The 15,765-nt window shown below is 36.1% G+C and overlaps 1 protein-coding gene across 8 annotated transcripts in view; it reads right to left on the bottom strand.

Annotated features, from left to right (window-relative positions):
• ROBO2 (roundabout guidance receptor 2) overlaps window positions 1-15,765 on the bottom strand; it is a 672,125-nt gene that overhangs the window by 165,374 nt on the left and 490,986 nt on the right. For all 8 annotated transcript variants that reach the window (XM_005867326.2, XM_014540612.1, XM_014540614.1 and 5 more), the window contains exon 5: window positions 9,650-9,788. In XM_005867326.2, coding sequence (XP_005867388.1) covers window positions 9,650-9,788 — 139 coding nt within the window. The remainder of the gene's footprint in view (window positions 1-9,649; window positions 9,789-15,765) is intronic.

Here is a 15,765-nt window from a genome sequence, read left to right as displayed (position 1 = left end):
ATCTATCTATCTATCTATCTATCTATCTATCTATCTATCTATCTATCTATTATATGTTTAAATCTATCTATCTATCTATCTATCTATCTATCTATCTATCTATCTAAAAGCCAAGCGACTGGAACAACAGAATGACTGGAACAACTGCTCACTATGACACTCACTGTCTCACTGTGGTGGCCAACCAGCCTGATCGGGGCCCTGATTGGCCCCCCAACCTCCCACAAACCTTCCCCCTGGCTGGGATGGCCCCTGATTGGCCCCCCTCACCCTGATCGGGGGCAGGGCCAGCTGGCCAACCACTCGCAGCCCCTCCCGGCAGGGGGGGGGCCGGACCCCACCCATGCATAAATTCATGCACCAGGCCTCTAGTCTTATATAATAAAAGCGTAGTATGCAAATTATGCCCTCGACCAGGAGTTCAGCCAGGGGCAGGCCGGCCTGGGGAAGAGATTGAGGCCCCGGCTGACAGCTGGCAGTGGCTAGGGACCCAACCAGTGCACGAAATTTCATTCACTGGGCCTCTAGTATGTTTATAAAGAAGGAAAATACAATAAAAACAACTCTTGAATCAGTACTAGATTTTTTCCTATAAAAACCTAAATAAACATTTAGGGTCAATTTTTTTTGAATTAAAAAATATTTCTCTGTATATCTGACAAGCTGTATACAAAACATAAAAAGTAATTTTCATTAGTAATGAGCTTATGTGTAATTTTAATTTCCCTTTTAGGCCCACCTGTTTCAATTTGCTGTGGTTTTTATACTCCTATAAAATGTGTTATCATACTTTTTAATATGAGTTGATACCATTCATAGAATCATGGAATTTTATAATTTTAATTCATCATAGAAGCCATCCAACTGAACTCACACATTCTGCAGATATGGACTCTGGTAGTCAAACATGCAAATTGCTTAAAATAACATGGCAAATTTTGGCAGAGTTGGGATAAGAATGCTGATCTCCTAAATTCCATTTTACCTTGCATTCCCACATTACAATTCAACTTAATCTGAATAAGAACAAAACCAATCAGAAATATATCTTAAGGGTGATTAAAAATTAACTAAGTGATTCTAACCACAAATTCTCTTGTGAAGACAAGGATTGGTGTTAATAAAGTCAATTAAAAAACTTTTTCCTTTTTAAAATTTGTTTATAGTAAAGGTAAAAATCTAGGTAGGAGAATATCTTCAATGGTAAATGTACAGTATAGCCACCTGTGGGATATGGTGTGACATGTGACTATCTCCTTTTAAACCTTTGGCTTTTCCTACAGTTTGGTTTAAGGAAAATGCTACCCTAGACCAACCTCAACCTAGCTGAATGCTCTAACATGTAACATGGCCAGGTCCCACCTTCTCACATGTAACATGCCACACACCATAGCTTGTATGTGGGACAATACCTACATGCCAATGACAGGTGGCACTTAGGCAGATCCTTTTGCTCTGCAAACTGGCACCTGGTCTTGGTTCTGCTCTCACACAACACAGAGCTGCCAGTTAGTGGGCAGGAAAGCATCTTTGACTTCAAGGTATTTCCTACTCCAAGTGTGTCCCAGCTTGTTAGCTGACCACTGGCCAGAGCCCAAATTGGATGCCAGTTCCTGTATTGCTTCTGAGCTGAGATTCTCAACAGATGGGCCAGTGTAGTCACAGGACAAGGCAACTTGCACTCCCCATGCTAGGTGGCAATTAGTTTTGTGTTAACAGCAACTATTAGCACCTATTTGATGAAAACATAGAAAAAAGCACCACTTTGGCATCTTTCTAAAAGTTGCTAATTAATCCTGTTTGTAAACAAAATCTATATCTTCTGCTTCCAACACAGTAACTTTGACCTGATTCAAGTTTAGATTTTCAAAATGCCAAGCCAGTTTATGTGTGGCTTATGAAATTGGTCTAAAAATTACTCTTAACAGTAATGCTATAATAATATGCCTATAAAGTTATTTATTCATAACTGATTATCTAATTTTTTAATCCTCATCTGAGGACTAGTAAATATGTTTTTACTAGTATTGGTGTTTAGAGAGAGGAAGGGAAAGGGAGAGAGGGGGCGGGGAGGGGAAGAGAGAGAGAGAGAGGCATTATTCAGTTGCCTCCTGAACCTGTGCCCTGACTAGGGATCAAACCCACAACCTGGTATGTACCCTGCGGGAGAATCGAACTCACAACCTTTAGGGGTATGGTTCGACATTCCAACCAACCAGCCACCCGGCCAGGGCTGATTATCTAAAATATAAAATTTCTAAGTGGCTCAAGTCCATAAGTCATAACCATGCAATCAGGAAGCCCATTAGTTTCAAATGCAGGTTTCATGTTGGACAGGTTCTAAATCAAGTCCTGACCCAGAATGTATTAATGTGTGACTATGGGAACTTATGTAAGCTTCTGTTTCCATAAGCCTTAAATGAGACTAATATTATGCTGGAGCACTATTCTTTAAACTAATGTAATTAATGTATGCAAAAAGCATTTAGAAGAGTGGATAGCAAACTAAATCCTGCAAAAATTGCTTGCTTTTATCATTACATAATCTTCTTATAAAAGCAGTGGTTTGCTTATTACCAGCAGACAAACAATACATTATAATGTGTGAAATTTGAGGGTTCCAGCCCAGACGTCTTCTTGCACTGGGGCTGGGATACAATATCTGGATCATGGACAATCTCCTAGAGATAGGAAAATAGGTGTTAACTCCCAGGCTTGGCAAACTGTCTCATAAAATTTATAAATAAATCTAGGTGATTTAAAAGAAAAAGTTATATTTATTAAATCAATAATATTATACGCATTTCTTTGGAAATCAATTGGCAAAAGAGAGTATCCATAAAAATTGTATATATTTTTCAGCCTTAAATAAATAAATAAATAAATAAAATATATATATACATATATATATCTACACCCATCAGTCAGTTAAATTTATAAAACTGGAACACCTGCTATGTGCATTCATTTCAAAGTGTTTACAGTGCTTTGAATTAGTTATATCATTTTAATAACCCTTTGAGCTAGAATAGACGGCATCATTATTCACCCTATGCAAATGTGTCAGGACATAGGTTAATCACTAGTCCTGTCGCATCGCTGGTCCATATCAACGGGATGTAAAACATGAAGGGTTTAAATAGCTTCTTCAAGGTTTCACTCCTAGAGAACTGTAGAGAAATCTGTCAAACATCATTTCCAGAACATGGGAGTGTAACTACAAGGATAAATGATCAAAAAGTGTCAAAACAAGGCTAAAGTCTAATATTCCTGGCAATGGCCTAAATAGTCTTTATGTTAGTGATAGCTGTATGTACACATCTCACAGCAATTGTCCAGGCAGTTCTATATTTTTTCAGACAGAAATGACTAAGACATCGGTATCACGGAAAATTCATGGAATATTCAGTAACCCTTTTCTTTATATTTTTGAATCTTAAGGACTGATTTACTTTTCAGGTGTCACATATACTATTTTATATATACTGCTTTTCACTTGCTCTGTTTTTTTTCCCCTTCTTTTTCAAAACCCATTTTAATTGACCAATCTCGACCAGCCAACCTAATCAGCATGGTTATTTATCAGGAGCCCAAATTACCACATGTCCTTGAAGCCCACACTGTGTGTGAAGAAGCTGATCTCCTCGGCAGGGTGGCTGAGCACCTGTTCAGCATTTCTGCATCCCAGAAGCACATGCTCTAAACAATGGAGCTTCCAGTCAATTAACACAAGAACATTCTCCAGGGCAAAGTGGAAAGAGCCACTTAGTGTAAAAAAAGGGAATTATAAGTGGTTCTATTCAGTTCCTTTTCTTAAGGATCATATATTTAGGTGAATCTCACATTTCATTCAACTAAGAACTCTAAAAAGTCTCTCTTAAAATAGACTTGCACTTTAGAAAAAGGAATTATCAGCTGGTTCAGGGGAAATTGATAGAATTTTACACTATATATCTTGAAACTCTTATTCTCCAGTTTCTTTTATATTTTTATGAAATATTCATGAATTATATTCACTGTGTGTAAGCCATCTACTGCATTTAGAATTTGCAGGCATATGTAGGAATGTAAATGGCATATTTTCTTTCCTTTTTTCTCTGACAAGCTATTATGAACATTCCTTTCTGTACTAAAAATCCTTACTAAGGAAGTTGGTATCACTTTAGAATTAGTTTAGAACTTAAATAAAAATGATATAAGGAATATCATGGAACTAACTAGTCATGATATACTGAAAATCACATGATTAATGAAGATTGTTAAATTTCCTGTTTAAAGGCTTTTAAAAGACTGCTAATAATTAACTAAAATGCAAACTACACTGACAAGCCCAAATAAGAAACCGCAATTAGATTCATCACACTACTTCTTACCTATATTCTGAGAAGGGAAATTATTATTCTCTTTCCTAATATTAGATTGAACAGAATATTGTAGGGTTTCTATATTTCAATTTTATTTCTTTGGTTGTAAATTTATTGCATTTTGTTTCCTTTATGTCAATATAATATTATATTTTACATACAGCTTCAGCATATCTGTGCATATGTATAAGTATGTATTTTTTATTTTGGTATAACAATACAGTAAAGATCCCTATGCTATCATGGGACTTGGCATAAGATGGTAATTTGAGCCAGTTATTATAAATTCTGGCAACTTCTCTTAAATGAAACACTATATGAAAAGATTTGCTGAAGGCACTTGATCATCCTAAGAGTATTAATTAGCAAAAAGCACTAAGTTTTCTTGAAAAAGAAAGACGTGGTACCCAAGGAAGAAACTAGGATTACTTTGGTTTTGACTTTCTTTAATGTATTCAGTATGTAAACATTTTTTCTACATCACCCAATCTGATTAACATATAACAAAAATATAATTATTAACAGCATATTTACTTTATTTGGAATGACTTTTTTACAGTGTAGCAATGAACATTACAAACATAGTAATGAACGTAAGTAAATGCAAAAATGCATCTTCTGCAATCTGAACTCTGTTTTAAGAAAGTTAATATGCTTCTAAAAAGCATAAGAATTATGAACTCTAAAATGTAAATCCCCTTATCTCCTCATTTTGTTCACCACACCCACTTTATTTTCATATTGGTTTATAAAATACTTGTCACTAAGATGAGTCTGTGTTGATTTATTTGAGGACACATATATAGAAACCCTCTGGAAAAAAGATACTGATACTTGACACAATCATAAAAAGAAATATTTTTTTTTCTTTCTGAAATCTTCAACTGTGAAATAGTAATACCTTTAAAAGTTTCTGCAAGCATTTAATATTTTAATGATAGCATATATGAAATGAAGGCTCCTTACTATTTTGTCCCTTTGTCATATAGAAAATGTCCAAATAAATAATAATTTTTTCTGGTTGGTCATCAGGATTATTGTTAGTCTTGGTAACTAATACTTTTCCCACTTCACTGAAATATTCATCTAGTCAAAAAACTGTCTTTAATAGTATTCATCTAAGGTATGTTATAATTTCATTGAAGATAGTTAATGAGAAAGGTTAAGAGCTTAAGGCTAAATCAAAGAGGCACATGGGTACTACTTAAAAAATATTTTTGTGGAAAAGGAAAAAAAAATACTCCCTTAATTCATCTCTGGTTACTGAAAGGTTGGCACAAATAACTTCTGTATTGAAGGTTTAAATAGCTATCACAGCATTTCATATATTTAAACTTGAATTGAAAAGCTTTTCTTGTCTCCAAAAGAAAAATAGTCACATATTACTTACATAGTAATTACAGGCTATGCAGCTGCCCTACAAAGCTTTACTATAAATGTGTTAAGCATGAACCACTACACAAACCTTATTCAAATTGCTTTAAATGTTATGCCAAAGAAATGTCAGCCTCCACACCACTCCACTACAATTGCTTCCACAGGAACAATGGCCATCTCCCTAGTCTGAAACCTAAATAATGTAATAGAATCAATGTTGCTCATTTAGGCTATGGTTGGTTAAAAGTCATTACTGTTATTCCTCACCAGTAAAGAGGTCTCTTTCCCTTCCTTATGCATCAGTGAAGCTTATGCTAATGCATCCAAATGTAAGAAAGAATACGCTTCTTTGACATAACATTTAAAGATTGAGAATTCAAGGAAAAGTACATGCCGTCTAGCATGATAAAAATACTAACCTTAAGTTCTATATCTCACTGATCCTTGCTTTAAGCCTTTCTAAAGTACAATTTAAAGCTTACACAGCATTACCATTTGCTTATAACTTCAAAAATATTTATCTGGTCACACAAAACTCTGTAATACTCTCATACCAGTGACACACGATTCAAGAGGTTGAACCTATGAAAACGTTTTAAAGGGAGTAGTAGAGGTAAGATTTCTAAAAGTTTCAACCTTATCTTTAGAGGGCTATATATCACACATTCTAGACATAGTTTTAATACTGTTGTTGATTTGTATGCATTATTTGAACTTTGTAGCAAATGAACTTGGCAAGGTTTTGAAAATATAATAGCAACTAAAGTTGTCAGATTTATGACTTAACATGTAGAGCAGTGATTTTCAACCTTTTCCATCTCATGGCATGCAAACTAATTACTAAAATTCTGTGGCACACCAAAATAGATATTACATTTTTGCCTCTATGACAAAAAATAGGTATAATTTTGAATTTTTCATATAGCCAGCTATTGTTGTGTTGGCTGTTGTCATTTTTTGTTTGACAATCTAAGGGAAAAGAGGTCAGTGGCCCTGACTAAACAGTCAGGTATTGCATGTTTTAAAAATCCTTGGGGCATATGGGTTGAAAATTGCTGACCTATATTGATCTGGGAACAAATCAAACCAGGCTTAAATTTTAATGCAAAGACATATACCCATTAAAATGCAAAGACATATGCCCATTAAAATGCTATACACTATTACAACTTTCTAATTTTAAAACTTTTGTTAACTGGATAATGTTTAAGAATTAAAAATGGCAGGATCACCATGTTGATATTATGTCACCCTTTATATCACATAAACCTGGTATCAAGTGATGACATTCTCTGTGACTTTCTTCCTAAAATTCCACAAACCCAGTTTAATCATGAAAAAACACTAGGCAAATCCAAGTTTCTGGAATGTTCTACAGGATACCTGACCAGTACACCTTAAGTCAGTAAAGGTCATAAAAACAAGGAAATACTGAGAACCTGTCACAGACCAGAGGAAACTGGGAAAACATGCCAATTAAATGCTATAGCCTATGACATCCAACTAAACAAAAACCCTAGACTGAATCCTGGAACAGAAGGAAGACATTAATGAAAAACTGGTGAAATCAAAATAATGTAAAAAAAAATACGTAATATATATTAGCATTTGTTAATTAGGAGTCGGAAGAGTTTCGTAGTAATTAAAAATGTTAACAATAGGGGAAACTAGGTACAGGGTATATGGGAATTCTCTGTATTATTTTTGTAACTTTTCTACAAGTCCAAAATTATTCCAAAGTGAATATTGTTATTTGTTAAGTCATTTTGAACAAGGCTATTTACTTCCAGTAAATAAAAAATGACTTTTGTTTAGAATAGGTTAAATTTTGTTATATAATTAATCTCTTATCCTAAATCTTATATCACATCAACATTTTAAAATTATACATTAAGTGCTCTCAAATTTGAGGAAAAGTACTGATTACACATGGCAGATGAACACAAACAACTAAACTCCACAAATGCTTAATCCTTTTTAACCTGCTCTTCCATTGATAAGGCTTGAGGAACCTCACATTCACAGACTTCACCTGATAACAATCCTTTAAAACAAGATATCTGACAGCAAAGTGACAAAAGAAACATAGAAGGAACTTTCCCTACAATTTAGCTGAAAAATTAACTGAATTAAATTTTTCACTTGTTTTATTCCCATAGTTTCCAAAGAACCTCTCATTATTTAAAATGTTTGGTCGATTTGAAGCTAGTGCTGTTGATGATATGCTTTAGAAAGTATAACATCATAGACCTCGGGATATATAACATTGAGATACTGAAATCAGTATATAAATTCAGGAAAGTATTGATAGCAATGCCAGTGACAATACATAAAAGGCAAATGACTTCCATGAAATCATGTTTAATTTAGTTGAATGAAAATGAATTTCTTGTTTTATAAAAAAAAGTATAAAAAAAAAGCAGGGAGTGAAATTTTATGATTATAGAAGATGTGATGGCTGTAGTTTCATAAGGTAGGACTAAGAAGAAAGCAAAACAAATATTAAAGCTAGACTTGCTCATTATATAGAAAAAAACACTTGAATGATTTATCTATGTATATAAAAGCCTAAGCAACTGGCCGACCAGCTGACTATTTGACTGTCTGACTGGTAGCTATGAGGTGCACTGACCACCAGGAGACAGATGCTCAACACAGCAGCTGCGGTTCTCAGGTGACGCACCCAGAACCTGAGAGGAGAGGGCCCAATTCCAGGATGCATCACGTGAGAACTGCCCTCTCGCAATCCGGGACCCCTCGGGAAATGTTGGAGAGCCAGTTTTGGCACAATCCCTGCAGGCCAGGCTGAGGGACCCCACCAGTGCATGAATCCATGCACCAGGCCTATAGTTTGATCATAAAAGGCAAAGTCTTGGAAATACTTAGACAAAAATATTTAATAAAACACTAGAGGCCGGATGCATGAAATTTGTGCACTCAGGGGGGTCCCTCAGCCAGGCCTGCACCCTCTAGCAGTTCGGGAGCCCTTGGGGGATGTCTGACTGACAGCTTAGGCCCGCTGCCCTAAGCCAGCAGTAGGACATCCTTAGCGCTGCAGTGGAGGTGGGAGAGGCTTCTGCCACTGTCACAGTGCTCGCCAGCTGTGAGCCCGTTTTCTGGCTGAGTGGCACTCCCCCTGTGGGAGCACACTGACCACCAGGGGGCAGCTTCTGAATTGAGCATCTGCCCCCTGGTGGTCAGTGCACGTCACAGCGAATGGTTGTTCTGCCGTTTGGTCGATTTACATATTAGCCTTTTATTATATAGGATGACAAGCATTTTTAACTTAACCTAGAGTGCTGAAAGATTGTGTTTTGGGGATTAGTAATAAGAATAAGATAGAAGAGATGGAGAAGAAATTCTCCATGAAGATATGGCAAGTGAGAAAGTGACGCAGAGTCCCTAAGTGAGAAATTCCTTATGTGGACAGTGATGTCAACTACTTGCTGCCTCTTCAGAACTGTGTCAAACAAGATATCTCCTTTACTCCAGACCTTACAGTCAGCTATAATCAGTAGCCTTTTGTTAGCGATGCTCTAGGCAACAAAGGAAGGCACACAGTGTCCAGTGTGGGCTCCAGCATCAGGGCAACAGAGCAGTAGCTGCAGGACGCAACTGGAATGGTAGTCAAGAATTGGGCAGTGATAGAATGGCAGAACTAACAGGGATCATGAAGAAGAAAACATCTCAGGAATCCTTGATATTCAGGGGTAATAGATGAAGTGGGGGATCAGCCTGGAAGACTTCAGTGTATAAAAGAGCAGCTATGTGACTTGCATGTGTGAAAATCAGGTATGTGAAAATAATACACCAAAATATAAGAGTGTTTGGTGATACAATCGGGGTGTTTTTTCTTTCTAATTACTCACTGATTATCTAACAATTTTCCATGTATGTGATGTTTTTACCTTCCTCTTGACAAGTCTGCATCATCCTTCTTCCACCGCACAGTTGGTTGAGGATCTCCCTGGACCTGACAACGAAATTCGACTGATTCTTCCTCCAGCACCACTTGGTTAATTGGTCTCCTGAGAAATGTGGGTCGTTCTTAGGAGGAAAAAAAAAGTAAAATAAAATAAATATACTGCATGCTTTAAGTATATTCTGGAAAAAGCGTAGAAAAATTATGGTTTATTTTTGGTACATAGGTACTTAACTGTATTTCAGCTATATCTTGATACTTACAAATACAATGTAATTGAATAAAATATAATATTTTGAAATGCAGAAAGAGCTATGCTTTGTATATAAAAGCGTAGAGCCTTTTGGAAAAGATATTACATTGATTCTTCAGTGAATTCCTGAGCTACATCATGTAAATCTTGTCATAAAAAATTTGGACATGGAATTCCACATAAATGAGGAAAGAAATAAAAATGATTAGTTTAATTTATTAGGATGGCTCAGATTGTAAGATGAAAGTTGAAACTAATGCAAAAAAAAGAAAACATATATTAATATCCCATCAGGAATGCTAGAGAAAACAAAAGAAGTTGTGCTTTTGAAAGTAAGTGTTGTCTAAATTTCCCAACTTAGGCTATCATTTATCATTGACCCAATACTTCCATGAATGTTTTCAATTCATGTATGGATAGCTGAATGCCTTATTTCTGTTTTTCTTTAAATAAAAATGCTGTGAATCTGTTTTTTTAAAATAAAAATTACTCGTTTTAATTATTTTACACGATTTACTGCCCTATGTATTTTTAAGGCCACTTCTTATTACTTTCTCTTAATTGTTCCCAAAGTTTGCCCATTTTCTCTTTACTTAACTTTTATGTTTATTTCTCTAGCATTCTTTCCTTTATTCCTTGTGTTTTAAATCTGTACTTAGCTCTGTTAATCTGCATTCTAAAACTCTTCTACAGAAATCTAGAAAAAAATAATAGCTGTCCATAGAATCTTACCATGAAAGAGAATATAAAACAAAAAGTAGTTTTACACTTTTCTACACACTTCAATTCTTTGTCTAATTTCTTTTTTTTTAATAATGGTCAAATTATGATAATTTAAATTACTATTTAAATTTTATTAGCACATGCCTACAAATAATAGAAAAGTCCAAAAAAGTGCTACTTATTGAAATAGAAAGAGAAGTCAAAGAAAAGAAAGATGAAATCCATAGGAAGTTGACACAATTTATCTGGTCATATGGCCACATTTAGTCAATTAGGACTTTAGTTTCAAACACAATTTAAGAATGTGACTATATTGCCAAAAAAAACATATTTAGCAAGAAAACTTTAAAGAAAATAAATCACTTCAAATTACATGTTAAGAGAATAGAGTGATAATACATGATTTTATTGACTAAAGAGCCATATTCATAAAACAAATGTATAATTACAAGATAATATTTTTAAAACATTTTAAAATTGATTTCTAGAGAGAAGAATAGAGGAAGAAACATCAATGTGAGAAGGGAACATCTATCTACTACCAGGGATCAAGCACACAACCAAGGCAGGTGCCCTGACTGTAATCCCACAGTCCATCGGTGCATGGGACGACACTCAACAAACTGAGCCACACTGGCCAGGGAAAGATCATATTTTATTGCAATAAACTCAACCATCATTGGTATTCAGAAGGAAGGCAACTAAATCGCTCCACCATGAAGGTTACAGTTGGGACAAAATTGTTTTTTTAAACACAAACCTACATATGCTCAATTATTTGTTCTTCAATACCCCAAACCCCAAGTCATAAAACAAGGTGAATAGGATTTTATCACAAAGAGGTTTTTTTTTAATGCATAATTTAGAAATAATCCATAAAAAAATGGGAAACAAAGATTGCTTCTAATGATTTTAGGTAGTAGAATCAATTAGCAGCTAAGTGTATCCCCTTCACAACAGAACAAATCTGCATGCTGGATGGAAGGATTTAGTGTTATACTTTTGAACTCTGGACACTATGTGCTCCTAACAATCATGCTGGCATAGTTGATATTGAGCTATTGTTTCTGGAAGTAAATAGGCATAAGATCAGTATCTCCCTAGGAGTGCTTGGAACGTTAATAATAGAAATAAATCATTAGCATAAAATGTGGAATTGACTTTTTCTTCCCCATCACTTGGTATGTCCATCCAATTCATCTAAAAGCTGCAATAATCCAAGTTAAAAGAGAGCTAAGCCACTGTTGTTTTTAATGGGGATATTTTATTACAATCTGGTATATGGCTGAGCAAGTTAGGAGGTCTTTCACTCATCTACTCATTTATTCAGATCATATTAATACAGCTTCTCCTATGTCAGGCTTCGAGTTTGGTAGCTGGTGAATGGCCAGCATTTTGGTGTAAAAAAGAAAAAAAAAACTGGTAGGGGATAAAGTTAGTCAAGACCATGAAGAACCTTGTATGCCATGTCAAGAAAAATGAGTTTTCCCTAGAGGGTTAGGGGCGATCAGGCAGGCAGGCAGAGGGGTTAGGCGTGATCAGGCAGGCAGGCGAGTGGTTAGGGGCAATGAGGCAGGCAGGCAGGTGAGCAGTTAAGAGCCAGCAGTCCTGGATTGCGAGAGGCTACAGGCTGGGCTGAGGGACACCCCCTTCCCGTGCACGAATTTCGTGTACTGGGCCCCTAGCTTTTAATAAGCCTATGAAAAAAGGTCATGTTGACAGATCTGAGAAAGATGAATTAGAAGTGAAACATGAAGCAGTGAATTAGGTCAAACTATCATTTTAAGACTTGTTTCAGTTTAAATTGACACAGTGCTTCTAAGGATGTGGAAAAGGGGACAGAATAAAGAAATATCAGAACTGAGTAATCAATCAGAAGTAGATGGTGAAGAAGCAAGGTTTAGAAAGATTCTCAAGTTTCTATTTAGCAATTGGTACAAACTTTCAGGTAAAGTATGGATATGGTATGTGTATATGTGCATGTGAGTATATGTGTGTGCAGATCCTTTCATTGCAGAAATGGTAGATAAGACAAAAATAAGCCATTGTTACTCAGGTTTCTGTACTTGAAATCAAATGCAGTCTCAATTAATAAGACAAAGGAGACTTATATAATACAAGGGGAAAGAAAAATATCGTTTTTGTAGGTATAGTAAAACTCTTGGATTAAAAAATCTAAATAACGATAAAATCTAAAGAAACTTCTTAAGCATGATGAAGATATTTTATCAGAAAGTAAATGCAAAAATTATTTTTAAAGCAACATATTAAAGTTATGCCAATGAAAATCTGGAACAAGATAGACATTACTAATTAATAAGAAAAAGAAGGAAAGTATGCATATTGGAGAAGAATCAAAATAATCTCTTGCCGACACTACAAATACAGAACAATAACTTGATAATTGATAAATGCAACAAAAAATAAGAACTACATATGATCATTATAACAATCTTGGAAAATGGAAAATTTTAGGATAAATTGTGGCAAATTCATACATTAAAAAACTAGTAAGTCATTGTAATGTTAAAGCTATCTATCTCTTTATCATGTCATCATGGAAAATTTTCATGGCATGATGCTGACTATAAAATAACTTGCATAATGCTACGTGGGACTGATTCCATTAAAACACACATGCCTACTTTCATTCAAAGATTTTGTATGTTTCCTTTAACAAGCAATCAGTCACAAAATGGCAACAGTTGAGTATAATCAGAAGGGCAAATTTCACATTAGACTTGTCACAAACCTAAACTTGTCTCTTCATCCAGGGGACACCATCAGGATCCTTGAGGGCATGTTAGTTATCATACATGTTCTAAGTCACATCGTTTTATATGGAGACACATGGAAGCACCTAATTTTTAATTTCAAGAAGAAGCAAGATATAGGATTCCCTGCTGCTGTTCTGATGAACTCATCAGGGATGGAGGACATTACAAGGAACCTGCTCTATTCTCTTCTGCCCTCAAGCAGAGTCTAGTTGCCTAGCAACTGGAAAACCACAGGAGAGTTTGTGGTATAGAATTTTTGGAAGCCTAACATTGGGTCATGGTAAAAATGTAATTCAATTAATTAAAAGAAGACAATGCAAAGAATAACCTAGATGAAAGTGACTTGCATATGCATGGTACTTTCAGATGGGTTTTATACCTGAATATATTAGGTTGTGCCTTCCAACAAAGTAACATTGAAATTTACTAACACATTGGATTTTGGTCACAACTTTTGAAGTGTTAGTCTGAGAATTTCCATAGCACCCATTACAACAGCTATCTCTAAATCATACTACTTATTATTCCAATTGTTTTCTGATAATTATACTAAGTTTACCTACTTTGCAATTTTAACTGCCTACATAACTATATGTTAAAAACTCTGTTATTTATTTAAATGAAAATAGTTTTTCTGTAAAAATTATTTTCCAGTTTCTTTGACTAGATTTTATTTCCAGAAAATGTGAGAATCAGGAACATAAATATTAAATATTTAAAAAGCTGTACAGGCAGAAATGTATTTTAAGTGCTTTGTCTTTGTAGTGGCTACTATTACCATAAACAAAACACAAGCCACGCCCCTTTCAGACACTTTATAAAAATTACAAGGAAATGTCATGGGGTTTACTGCTTTGTATAAAAATCATCTGCAAACAAATGTAAATTTAGAAGGATTAAAAATTTAAGTTCCTATGAGAATCATACAGTAAATTGATAAATGATCACATTTAATACCCATTAATGCCCAATGGAGTTTGTATCCCAGGAAGCGCTGCACAATTAAAATACATATATATGAAACATCTTGAACTACTATATAATGAACAGACCATTTTAAGGCATGTCAAAATAAGGTCACTGATTTTTCCATATTATCACCTTATGTCTGATCACATTGAAAAACAGGGCTAGAAATCTCAAAGGCTGTTTGCTGACTGCTTATCAATTAGATTAAAGTCCCTCTGAATGGCCAGGTCTCTAATTATATAGCCATGGAGTGATCAGAGGCAATGTCTTTGCCAATGCAATTAACATTTTTATGTGAGATTAACTGGCTTTGAATCACCTGCATAACTTGCTTACAAGGTTAATCTCCCTAGAGACATTAGTGTTGTTTGTAGTGTGGTACTATGTAAAGCACAGCTCTCAAGTAGTCAGGTCAATTTAGGTCCAAATTGGTATTCTGGAAAATCCAACATTGTATGTGGCTGTTTTAAAATCAAATACTAAGTTTCATTGTAATTATGTAAATAATAGAAAGAAAAATCTATACATATAAAAGCCTAAGTGACCATCGCAACCGAATGGACGACTGAACAGGCTGCGTGGGGCAACCAGGCTGGCAGGGGGTTAGTGAGGGACAACCAAACGACTGAGCAGCAGGCTGCAAAGATAGCGGTGCCCACAGCCAAAAAGGAGGGAATATGCTAATTGACTTCCATGCCCTCAAAGATGGCGGCTCCCACAGCCAAAAAGGAGGGAATATGCTAATTGAATGTCATGCCCTCAAAGATGGTGGTGCCCACAGCCACAAAATGGCTGGCAGGGGAGGGCAGTTGTGGGTGATCAGGCCAGCAGGAGAGTGCAGTTGGGAGTGACCAGGCTGGCAGGGAAGGGAATTTGGGGGTGACCGGACTAGCAGGGGAGGGCAGTTAGGGGCAATCAGGCCAGCAGGGGAGGGCAGTTGGGGGTGATCAGACTGGCAGGGTAGTGGTTAGGAAGTGATTAGGCTGGCAGGCAGGCGAGCTGTTAGGAGCCAGCAGTCCTGGATTGCGAGAGGGATGTCTGACTGCCGGACATCCCCCGAGGGGTCCCAGATTGGAGAGGGTCCAGGCTGAGCTGAGAGACACCGCCCGCCCCCAGTGCACGGATTTCATGCACCGGCCCTCTAGTCCTATCTAATACAAGAGAAACATGGTAATTAGTTGTACCTCCACTACCCTTCCCATTGGCTAATCAGGGCGATATGCAAATAAACTGCCAACCAAGATGGCAGCCGGCAGTCAGGCAGCTTGAAGCAAACATGAGGCTTGCTTGCTTCAGTGACGGAGGAAGCCAAAGTCCCCCGCCTGCCGCTGCCAGCCTCTGAGCTTGCAGTTTGAAACATTGTTACAAATATAGAAGCTA

This window comes from Myotis brandtii, unplaced genomic scaffold, assembly GCF_000412655.1.
Source record: "Myotis brandtii unplaced genomic scaffold, ASM41265v1 scaffold249, whole genome shotgun sequence".
NCBI classification, from domain to species: Eukaryota; Metazoa; Chordata; class Mammalia; order Chiroptera; family Vespertilionidae; genus Myotis; species Myotis brandtii.
This window is presented reverse-complemented; position numbering and strand designations above follow the sequence as displayed.